The sequence below is a fragment of the Myotis davidii genome, unplaced genomic scaffold (genome assembly GCF_000327345.1).
Source record: "Myotis davidii unplaced genomic scaffold, ASM32734v1 scaffold705, whole genome shotgun sequence".
NCBI classification, from domain to species: domain Eukaryota; kingdom Metazoa; phylum Chordata; class Mammalia; order Chiroptera; family Vespertilionidae; genus Myotis; species Myotis davidii.
In genome coordinates this window covers 114975-127761 of record NW_006296405.1, presented here as the reverse complement: position 1 = coordinate 127761, position 12787 = coordinate 114975, and the positions used below count along the sequence as shown (strand labels likewise).

Below are 12787 nucleotides of genomic sequence, written 5' to 3'. Positions count from 1 at the left end.
GTAAGGCTGATGGGGCAGGATAAACGAAGGCCTCTCTATATGTAACGGAAAGTAACAACAACGCTTTAATTTATTCATTGAGTCTATCCAGTCTGGATTTTGAACCTTAATGGTTTTAGTAGTTATGTGTACTAACTTCCATTTTATAGGTTATCATGTTGAGATTGAAGAGGCTTTTAGATTTGGTGACACTCATACAATCAGACACAGGAAAAGCTAGGATTAAAACGAGTTCACCACTGACAGTTCTATTTTAAGGTTATAAAATCACTAAAATTGGTCACCATATTAATATTATAGGCAAAATGGGGTTAAAACATGGATCAGAGGAATAAGAGCAGTAGGTGTTATGAACAAAATGGCAAGGAGTGGAGCATTGCTATGAGAAGATGATTACTTTCCTGGCAAATATGAAGACATGTATGCCAAACCACAGACTGACACGCAGTATATAGTTCCTCCCCATCACAGCAAGTCCAAACTGCATTTATATCTGATAAGCATTATAACTCTAGAGGCGTCACAGTGTATGGAAGAAGGACCAGCCACGTGCAGCTGGAGGATCAACACCGAGGGCCGCTCTCACTCCTCTTTGCACCTACGTGATAGCAGAGCCCTGTGTGTGCCTCTCCACTCTCCTTCTGATTCGAGTCAGGGTACTTATAAGGGGCAACAGACAGAAAAGGCGAAGGGAAGCATGCTCTCTGAGTCAAAAGACAGTAGCTGTAGAGCCAGGTCCTGATAGCAAACGTGCATACGGGAGGGTCGAGAAGAGTGGGAGCGAGGTGTGAAAATTAGTGCTCTCCCAACAACAGAGTCTGACATTCACCGACGGAGGATGCTGTGGGAAGACTCCGGGGGAGGCATTTATCTCACTGGGCCCCAAGGCGAGGACCCACAGGTCTCACCCAGAGAGAAAGTAGAAGGTTGGGTGAGAATGTGGGGCTTCACCATCGCCAGTCTGTTCCTGAGGTAATTAAGCCACTGAAATCGGTCTCTCGCCTGATAGGAAGGCAAGATGCAGGGGAAGCACGGATCCGATTGGAGTACCTCTGGAGTGTCGAGCGACTGGAGTCCCCCGCTCCCACGCTATTTATGAACTGGACAGGGCTCGGCGGCTGCTCATCGGGGCTCCCCTTCCCATTGGTCCTGGCAGTGACTTCGGCATCAGGCTCTGAAGTCGCAGAATCATGGTCTAAAACGTGCAAATAAAGAAATAAGTGCATTTAATGGTAGAATCTGTATTTACTTATCAGGCAGGGCCACTGAAATTAGGTCAAGAAAAGGAGCGCACATCACCTTATTTAAATTGTTCTATAAATTCTCAAATTAGGTATACAGGTTCTCAAAATGCCACCTGTGGACCCCAGCAGTCTCCAAGGCCCTTTCAGGGGATCTGCAAGGTAAAGATTGTTTTCATGATGATGCTGAGATGTTATTTATCTTTTTTACTGTGTTATTTGCCCGGATGGTGCAAATAAAATGGTGGGTAACACTGCTAGTGCCTTAGCAAGAGCCAGGGTCATGGTGCTAAGTTTTATCAGCAATCATCCTGTTTGCACCAACCGGCAATCACAGTTAATATGGCAACCTCACTTAAAAATCGTCCCCGGCGACGCACTAATAATGAACAACTTTATTAAATTTTACCCTCACGTACACGCCTTTTTCATATTCTGTGTGATGAAATGGGGAATTGCATACGGACAGTTTGCTACATACCCAAGTCCCATGGTTGTCTCAAGGAAAAGCATTAGTCTCATTATTGCTGCTTTTGCCATGAACACCATTTTTACTTGGAAGAAAATCTGAGAAAAACTAGTTACTTAGACGTGTGCATTTGGCAGACGTTAAAAAAAATGATCTAAGTGAAAAGTGAACTTGTCATTTCAAGGAAAACAACTGATGGCATTTGTTGCAATGATTACATTTTGAATAAAAATCATAATTTTGGAAGCCATGTACCATCGGGAGCTTGACTGTTTCTCCATACTTAATGCCTTTTCTGATAAGATAGGCGGTGAGATTGATGAATGTGTTTGTTTGTTTTTATGCTGTGTAATGAAATTTGTCAACATTGGGAAGATCTTCATAACTCAGCGAACCAATAATTTTCGCACGACCAAGGCATGATGTTATAAAATCATACACGGATAAAAGATTCATTCAAAGCGCAAGACAGACCCATGGCTTTTAATGTAACAGAGTGTGAAAAATTCATTAATATGGTTTCAGATTCTACATTACAACTAACCTTTAGGAAACTATCGGTGGTTGTTTTGGTGTTGTATCAAAGAAAAATATCCACAATAATGGAAAGGGCTATTAAAACACTCTACCTTTTATATCTACAGGTCTGTGTGACGCCAGATTTTCTTCAGATGCTTCAACCCAAATAGCATATTGCAACACATTGAATACAGAAGATAAGAGAATCACCTGTTTTCTATTAAATCAGACATTAATGAGATTTACCCCAAAAAGTAATTCCATTCTCAGAAAATTTTTTATTTTAGAAATATAGCTATTTTGCATAAAAATATGTTATTTATGTTCATAATGGGTGAAATAGTGAGTCAATATTTTTAAGTCCTGTTTAAAATTGTAATACCCTAAATATTAATAGGTATAATTTCATAAACCAAAACTTTCTGAGGTCCTCAATAATTGTTATAGTGTGGAGGGAGATTATTACCAAAAAGTTTGAGAATTTACTGTTCTAACCAGCATAATTAGAGAAGAAATAGAAATGAGATCTTAATTTGGATACAATATAATTTACTGAGCAACTTCAAGGGATTCCTATAAGCAAAAGGAAAATAATTAGGTGGTTAGATAAAAACATAAATACTAACAAAATATTTTTCCTATATACCAATTAGAAAATAATATGAAGATCTCATTTACAGTAACAATTACAGATATACCATATACTCACCTAGAAAATAAACCTAATTAAGAAATGTAAAGATCTGGTATGGTAAAAACTTGTAAGTCCTTTATAGGTCTTATAAAAATTAACTTAGGGACATTAACCTGAATGAAGAGAGTGGCATACATTGAATAGTTCTGACTGGGTGACTAAAAATTAAATGATTTAATCCTTTCCGGATTTATTTTTTAGCCTTAATACAAATCCCAATGGGACAAAAAACGTTTAAAAGGATTTTAACTATAAGTAGAAAAAAAATTATACATACATATATAAAAATTTAGAGAACCTGATTCATCAAATAGTAACATATATTGAAAAGGTAAATGATAAAAGCAATGCTGAAGTACAACCAGAACAATAGAATACAATAGAGAACATGGAAACAAACCCTAGAATATATATAAGAAGCTAATATGTGTTCAGGGTGGCATCACAAATCAGTTGATAAAGGAAAACTACTGAATAAATGCTGTTGACATCATCTGTCAACTATCTAGAAAAATCAAGTTTAGCTAACCTCTCACATCATATACCAAAATACAGGGTGTCTCCTCTAAAAAAGTATACACATTTTGAATAATCATAAAGTCAGTGTTTATTAACATATAGTTCATTAAAAAAATTTAAAGAAAGCTACAGAAATGAATACTTTTTTGTGTGTCAATGCCTGTTTTCAAACTGATGACCGTTTTGGTCCAGACACCGCTGATAACATGAAGCAATGAAATCACAAATATTAAGAATCATTTTTGTTCAGTATTTGTGTGCCCTCAATTTGTCAACTATTGCCGGCTTTGTACTGTAAACTTTCTTTTATGCATCCCCATAAAAAGTCTAGTGGCACTTTAGGATATATTTTCTTTGTTCAAAGCTTAGTCTGGCTTTACCCATTATTTCAAATCAGTTAAACCTGAAAAGAAGTGAAAACTAAGTGATGATCAGCTGGTAAAGTGTGCATACACTTTTTGGGGACACCCTATATATGTAACAGATAGATTGATATTAAAACAAAAACAAAACTAACAAGCAAGCTGATAGGAGAAAATAGAGGTAAATAATTTATCTTATTTGAGAATTTGTGAATCTAAAGCAATAAAACAAAACATAACATGAATGGCTGATTTAATCATGTAAACATGCAAATCTCATATATGTCAAAATCAACACAAAGAAAATTAAAAGGTGAATAACAAATTAGGAAAAAATACCTGTAACATATATGGATGAGAAAAGGTTAATATACTTAATTTACAGAGTTTTAAAAAGTTAACTAGCTCCTTAATTGAAAAAAGGCTCATGTGTATAAGGTAAAAATGCAAACGACATAAATTTATGTGGAAAGGAAGCCTCCTTCCAATTCCAGATGCACGGCCCTCGGGCCTCCTCCCCCAAGGGAACCAGCTTCATATATTTATGTCTCCTTCCAGAAATAAAACAACTACGCACTTCTGCATATATTTTATTTCCTCCCCTTTTTACATGTCCAGGAGAACGCTATTCACACTGCTCTACACCTTGGCTTTTGTTTTGTTGTTCTATTTTTACTTGATAATACAGCCTGGAAATTGTTCCAGATCATCAAATAAAGATTTTTCTCCTTTATTTCCAAGGCTGTGTTGGTTTCCAAAGTAAAAAGATATCATAATTACATAACGCTTTCATAAAACAGTAAGTAAAAGGTGAACATTCCATTAGAAAAAATTGGGAAAGGACCTGTAATGTCCTCGAAAGAAATACGTATGACCAAAACACACACACACACACACACACACACACACAGCTCCCTGTCACTATCAGAGACATTCAAAATAAAACCATGCTAATACTGGCTCGGATGGGGAGAAACATGTCTTCTCCTGCACTCGGTGGGCTGCAGAGGTAGAACCTTCCGGAGAGGCTGTGGAATCAGCATTGAGCGCCTCCAAAACAGGTCTACCCTTTGTTCATCTGTAGCGATTCATCTCCAGGAAATAATCAGAACCACACAAGCACTTATGTATTTATACTGCAGCATTATTTTATAAAAGTGAAAAATTAGAAAAACTGTAGTGCCCCAGGAATAGGAGAATAATTAAATAAATTATGGTATGTCCAAAGGGTAGGCATTATATGACCACACGACCTTTACACTGAAGCTCTGTGAGTCTACGTAATGACACGGGAAAGTATGCATGACAAAATGTTAATTGGAAACAGCATAATACAAAACTATATATGAAACGTATGGATTTGGGTGGGAGTTAGATGTGGGGGGGGGGAAATAGACAACAAAATTTAAAACAGGGACTATTTGTTATTTTAATTTTCTTTATATATTTTTTTGCAGTTTTCTAATTTTCTAAAAATATACTTTTAAGTCAGGAAAAAATAAACATTACAAAAGGAGATCTTGTAATCCTTCAAAGATAGTCAATATGCAAACAGATACAATCTGTCCTACAGGCATTCCAGAGTGAGTTATTATTCTGTGTGGAGCACTAGAAAAACACTAATATTACTCACACATTATGGTGTCCTATATTACAAGAGCCTATTTTGCTGTGCAAATTCATCTCAGAAGAGAAAATTGCATGAGCCCATATGTCCTGGTGCTGCAATCTCTATAATGAATTAAAAGACCCAATCCAGGTACTTATATAACCGGGTTAAAATTGGGTGTATTTGTATGAGGAGACTCAATTATCTCTATTACAAAGAGCCCTTCTTTCTCTGCGGTGTGAGAGGCATCTGTCAAAGATAAATTCCTGGCTTTTTCAGATTCCCTTTATCCTCGCTAACAAAAACAAGCCCAGGGAAATGGCAGTTGAGTTGCACAAACCCAGTGTTCAGACTTCCTGAGAAACTTGTCCTGAAATCAGAAGTCAAATTCCTGGCCTACATCAGCCTTAACAAAACACATTCTCCGTCAATAAACAGCTGCACATTGATTGCTGAGCGCTTCAGGATAAAATAAAGACCTTAGCTCTGTGTGTGCCTTTCATGAGAGTACAACGAAGAGGTTTTATTTCGTTCGACTGGGCATTTAAGAAAGGAAATCTGGAGCCTACCTATCTTTCTGGCCTTATCTCCGACCAGGCACCTAGTCCTCCCTCAGACCACAGCCAGACTGGATTACGTGACTCCCCAGGCTCGCCGGGAGCTTTCTCTTCTCCGGGCCTGTGTTCAGTCTTTTCTTCTCGGTGCCTCTCCTCGGCCAGCAACAGCCTCACCTGGAAGGGCTGGTTTCAGAAGCCTTAAGTCTACCTGTTTTCTGACTGGAAAATACCTTCCTCCCCCGGCACTCCCACAGCAGACACTGGCTGCCATGGGAGACACACTGGCTGTGTCACCTTCGGCAAGTCACTGCCCCTCTGGGCTTGGGCTTCTCATCTGTAAGGAGTACCTTCTTTCTAGAGCAGTGGTTCTCAACCTTCTGGCCCTTTACATACAGTTCCTCATGCTGTGACCCAACCATACAATTATTTGCGTTGCTACTTCATCACTGTAATGTTGCTACCGTTTGAATCGTAATGTAAATATCTGATATGCAGGATGGTCTTAGGCGACCCCTGTGAAAGGGTTGTTCGACCGCCAAAGGGGTTGCAACCCTCAGGTTGAGAACTGCTGTTATAGAGTTTTTGCAATAAATGAAATAAGAAAACACGAGGTGAAGTACCTAGCAATATACATGAATTCAACAAACGATAGCTTCCTTTCAGTCCTCCATTACAAATTTCTGCCCTGTTAGTGATTCTGTGTTTCTACCATCATTCTCCTCACCCAACATGCAAACACATGTGCACCCGTGATTACAAACTCCACGTATGTAGAGCTGGGTTTTATTCATCTTTGTAGTCTCATAGCACCTAATTCTGTGGCTTGTACATACATAGAAAACACTAAAAATATCTGTTGAAAAAAAGTAATTAGTATATCAAACACATCTAAAACATTTAAAACTACAAATGCTAGAGCCAAAAAACCAGATGGCTTTTTTTTTTTAAGGGGTAAGAATTAACAATTAAAGCAGCAGATAGCATTTCTCAGAGAGCAACAATCTAATTACAAACAGGTACATCAAAGCCCCAAGTCGCTGCGAACGCAGCTGCGGAGGGCAAGCGCTTCAGTCAAACGGTCAATCCGTGACTTTCCCGCAGCCTCAATTCTCATTACCTTCCAGTCTTTGAATCTCCTCAGCTGTCACTTCCAGTGTTTGATCTGACAAGGAAGCAACCTGGATGACCTGAGAGGAAAAGGAATGAAATGTGGAGATGGGTCTATGTTTGTTTGTCTTTAAACAGAGGCAAGCCTGTCTTTTACAAAAGACAGGGAACATCAAAGATCTCTTGTTTTAAGAAACTGTCAGTGTCCTCAACTAGAGACTAACTCTCGGATCTCCTTACTCCGGGAGTGGTCATTACACTGCGGAGGACCATTCCAGAAGAAAGGGGTTCATTTAAGACACTGCACAATAAACTTCAAAGGCCAAAAGGGTAACTTAGGACAAGAAATATGAATAAGAGCACTTAGCAATATACATGAAACTACGCCCATATATATTCTGGTCCCAACATAACATATTATTACTTTTTTTAAAAAAAAATCTTTATTGTTGAAAGTATTACATATGTTATACTTTTTTAACATGTTAGTTCTTAAAAATGCAATACTTATAATAACAAATTGTATCAGCAACTCTTCACGCAAGGAAGAAATAAATGTAATTATGAGTACATTGATTATAGCATTGTATACCTATATAGATTTTTTTTTAATCCTCACCTGAGGGTATTTTTCCATTGATTTATTTTATTTTATTTTAGAGAGAGTGGAAGGGAGAGGGAGAGACAGACAGACAGAAACGTCAATGTGAGAAGAGATGACTCGATTGGTTGCCAACCCGGGACGCTTCAGTCCGCAGGCTCTATCCACTGAGCCAAACTGGCTAGGGCCTTACACATAGATTTTGAAGCAGTTTTTAAAATTTAGCTCATAAGACCCAAGATCCATCTTGAGTTACATCAACGGAACTCTTGTTTGGGTACCAGAGAGACACTTGGTCCTTAATTTTCAAATGAAAGGATAAAGTGACTTTCCCAAAGTAAAAAAATAGCCCAAGAAAGGCTTGGAAAAAGAACTCAGTCATCGAAGGGCGATCACCTGGTTTACACAGAGAAAAATGTCCAAACAATCGAGAGTCGGGAACTCTAGATTCTAAATATTAAATTAAATGGACAAGGAAAAAAAACAAAACCTAAACCACAAATTTGATGATTTAAAAGTAGAATGTACATTTTACTTTATAAAATTCTTATCAAAGAAGAGAGAAAAATTTCACACCGTCCTCCAATGAATATACAATACACATCATACACCAATTAATCCTCTCACAGGTAAAATATAAATAATCAAGAAGAAACCCCACTGCAAATATTACCTAGAATCAAATTTAGAGATACTCACATAAAGCAGCACAAATTAGACAAGTTTACTCCAGTGGGAGATTATTAAACTTACCAGCTGGGCAAAGGTGGTAACTTTTAGTCTCTTGAAAAGTTCATCTTTTTTGTATCTGTAATCTGAAAAGCACAGATATTTTTCTAGGTTTATTTTGCTTCCTCAGAGGTATTCATTCTCTCTAATCACCAAGTTATATGGTATATTTCTCAAGTCATTGATGTGCTTTTACATACCTTACCTCATTTAGTCCTCATGATATCCTCAAAATTAACAGTGGTCAGTATTATATAATTTCTTCATTCCCCCCCTCCCCCACCCCCTTTGCTTGGGCCAGTAGAAAGCCTATAATTGAACAGCCATCTCTTTGTGTCTAGAGACTTTATCCCTTGCCTTTATGTTATTAGTCTACCATTTTTCTGTTACCATGCTATGGCTGTACTTTGGCCATATTGGACCACATTTTTGTAAACTGCTTTAAACTATTTTCAGAACAAAAGGAAACAAATCTGCATTTTATAAACAGGACAGAGACCCTTAAGCGGAATGGCCCCAGGTCAACCCTGCCCTGAAAAGAGGAGTTACGTTCAGGAGGTTACAAACTATGCTGGAGACACAGGACAACACTTTTCTCCCCCAACCCCAGGCACAACGCTGGGCACAGAGTGGTGACTGCTCGTGACCATCTTTTGTGTCAGTTTCTCTTCACCTCCACTTCAATAAAAAGCAACCTGTTCAACAGGCTTGCAAGACGAAAAAGTTCTGGAGATCTACTGTACAACAAAGAGAATATACTTAGCACTACTGAACTGTACACTTAACAATGGTTAAGACAGTACATTTTATGGTATGTGCTTTTTACAATTAAAGTAAAAAATGAACCTAAAACATCAACATGTACTCAGTGCTATCTGTACAGTTCTGAGACATAACTCCTCCAATGAGGGTACACCTGTAATTGTGATAATAATCCTATATAGCACATTAAACAGTTTTTTAAAAATTTCAGCCAATATCACTTTATCCAATCTCTGCCCCAGAGAGGCATGTTAACAGTTAGCTTCCTTAAACTTTTCTGAAAATGACTGCCCATTCTGAAGTTCGCAGCATTGACCTCCCTCCCACTCTTACCCTTTTCTCCTCTCCTCTTTTAGGTGTTTATATTGGAGCCCAGGGCTCCTTAAAGACTGTGTCATTACTTCAGAATTACTAAAGGTCAGTTAGCTGGATAATTACTGTGGCCTTCATAGCACGAAGTCTCATAAGCCAAGACTCCTAGCAACAAAGGAAAGGATTAAGATATTTAAGACTGTTTACCTGGTGTACTGATCATTTCTATGAATTTTCCAAAAAACCGGCACAGACCGGATAGTTATTTCGGAGGATAATGTTTGCTTGATTTATCGAACACGTTATGACTCAGAGTCAGGAAATATTACCTTAAAAACTACATCAAGATTCTTGTCTTACAGGGAATTAAAGTTTTGCTGTTCTAAAATGTCTTAAAGAGAGCAATTTGGCTAATAACTGACCATTATTTCTAGAAAATCCTTAGAACAACTTCTTCTGGATACAAGGTAACAAACCTAGATGCAAACCAGCTTCTAAGACCCACCAGGATGTAGACCCAAATAGGCTGACCACAAGCAATAACAAGTGCAACTGAATCGCCACCCACCCGTCCACCAAAAGTCACTTATTTAAATCAAAATGGTGATACATCAGACAATGAAAATAGTCAATCGCTTTCAAGCAGTTTGTACTGTGTCATTTATCTACCAATATTCTTTCTGTATAGTTCCATAGTTTGAAATACTCTCCAATTCTTCACATTCTAAGTACATTAAAACCCCCTTTAACTTTGTTGAATTACCTCAAACAAAAAACCGGTTCAGCTATCTTCTAATGATTGCCATTTCTAGTGCCCTCTCGCACGCACTAGAAATCCCACTGCACATTTGAGCCTCAGCTCTACATACCTGGTTCTGGTTTAGAAGGGCAGCCATCACTAGGACTTTCTGACATTATTACTCAGAGATAAAAAGATCAAACTAGACGTTGTACAGTAAGTTTTAAAGTTTATAAAAAGGATGGCTTGGAAAGCTCTGTCAGTCTGTCCTCGCGAACAGAGCTTTAAGAATGGAGCTTCTGCTACTGGTAGCTTCTCCCAACTCCGTGATGGAGACAATGAACCCGAGTTTCAGATATGCTATCAAGTTTTGCTTCTCCAGTAAGTCTGGAGGCTCAGCCTGTCTCTCTCGAGTTACTGGAAGGACAGAGACCTAACTATCTAGGATGTTTCACACTGGGTCCAACTAGTGTCATCTAACCACCAGAAGCCAAGAATACGCTTTGTAAGTGGTCAATGGACACAGAGTGTCTGTTCTCCCCAGGCAGAGCTGAAAGAATATTCAGATTACAAAGGAATTCTGCGTTTTCAGGGTTTTGTTAAAACACGTTATTAGCAAAGGGAAGTTGGGCTCGCAGTGGAAGACAAATCAAAGGAAGTAACAGAACAAGGTTTGTGATTTCACAGAAAGACATGGCATCTGAGGTAACCCGAGAAAAGTGACGGGGCTAGGGTGTCATGAAACAAGGCGATATTCTCCTCCCTTTGGCCCAAAAGAACATCTACAACAGAGAATGGGATAAGAGAAGGAAATATCGTTCAAAATGTAGATCCCAACCCAGAATCTGAGGTAATTCTAGTCAGGGAACCAGTACAAAGTGTGTGAAACCAGGTGAGAGGAGCCTCCTGTCTTACTAAAAGGAAGCCCACAACTTCTAAAGGGAAAAGCATTTCCAAGGACTCCATTCCAGAGGCATTTCTTTGGGGAGAAAAGCTCCATTTAAAGTTTAGATATTAAAGAAACCACATTGTGCTTTTAAGAAATGTTTTAAACCGGGTTTCCGCAATCTGGGTGGAACAAGACATTTTTAGGGGACAAATTCTGCTGTGGACATGTGAGCTTTTATACTCAGCTGCAAATGGATAGGAGGTGAAAGAGACTACACACCGAATTTGAAGCAGGCCCGCCGGATTGCCCTGCCACGGATGAACTAAGGGCGACAATAATGCAGCCCAGGTGAGTAAACAAGATTTTTTTTTCATAGTTTAAAATATTAATATATCCTTAAAATACATACGTATACAATATAAAGTGCAAAATAATGTATAAGCTATAATATAGGATGTATAAGAAGAAAATAAAAGGCCACTGGGACATTACACGTCAGGAAACAAATGTCTCCAGCAGGAGTCCTATAGCTCACGCAGGCAAACAGCAGAGTCAGCAGAAAGCTGCTCCAGAGTCCACATCTATTATCTGGGGTTTCTCAGCAATTCAAAAGGAACAGAAACATTACCATTTAAATTAAAAGGCCTGCTGTGTAAAAACAAAGTTCTCTGAATTCTGGATTTGTAGTAATCTCTTCCCAGAAGATGTATATTACCACAGCCAACTTCTGAACTGTTATCTGAGCGAGTCCCTCTTCCCTCACATTAGCTAAATACTCCCCTCGCACTGTGTTCCACTGGAGATAGGCGCAAATCCGTCTTAGGACATAGATGTTTCTGCTTCTTCTTTAATTCTGGCCTTGATGTGTACATTTTACATCTGTTTTGGACACAGACTGAAAAATTATGATTTTGTATAAGAGCAAAACACTCAGTGACTAGTGGCATATCTTTGCAGATTAGTTTTTAAAAAGAATGTGTATGAAATATGATTTTTAATTAAAAGAAAGCAGACTGCAATGAATTTATAATGTATAACATCGCTTTAAGAATAAGCTCTTTCTCATATCTCCAAGGCTTTCATGAGTACTAATTTATACTCAAAAGAGTGTTATGAAGTAAGACATTATTACTCCTATCTCAGGTATAGAGAAAGGAGGAAAGATTAAGTACCTTGAAAAAGACTAAGAAGACCGTAGAACAATGAAACTAAAGTGCAGGTTCTCGCTGCTCACTCTACATTCCTACATTAACACCTCCTCTGAGGTCTAAGTCAGGCACAACTCGACCCACAAGCCATGATCCTAGCAGCTAACCAGGAAGGTACTGTGTTTCCCATATCTCTCCAGCCACCTGCCAGTGGACTCCCATAGCTCTCCGTGAGTATCAGTTATAGAGTATGATTAGGGTTGTTAATAACCAACTTAGAGAACTACTACAGGGTCCCATTATGCCAGCCCATCAATAATAGTGCTACTTACTTTTTTTGATCTCTTCTAGCTTCTCAATGTATTTAGTCATACTGTTACCTAAAAAGAGAATAAAGATTTTAGATATGTTTTTAATGGAAGGAAATTAGTAACACTGTGAAAACAAAATGGAGTACAAGTATTCCCTAAGCCTTCCTATCCTGTTCTTACAGAATAACAGGAGGCAAGTGGGCCACACATAGTAATAAT

General features: G+C 38.4%; 1 protein-coding gene across 2 annotated transcripts in view; it reads right to left on the bottom strand.

Annotated features, from left to right (window-relative positions):
* CEP41 (centrosomal protein 41kDa) overlaps positions 1-12787 on the bottom strand; it is a 35802-nt gene that overhangs the window by 4291 nt on the left and 18724 nt on the right. The window contains exons 3-6 of one of the 2 annotated variants that reach the window (XM_006771366.2): positions 12590-12637; positions 8432-8493; positions 7088-7157; positions 1051-1195 (exon numbers count right to left, since the gene is read on the bottom strand). In XM_006771366.2, the coding sequence (XP_006771429.1) occupies positions 1051-1195; positions 7088-7157; positions 8432-8493; positions 12590-12637 (325 nt within the window). Of the gene's footprint in view, positions 1-1050; positions 1196-7087; positions 7158-8431; positions 8494-10350; positions 10550-12589; positions 12638-12787 lie in introns of those variants that run through there. The other variant, XM_015568871.1, reaches the window with a different exon arrangement.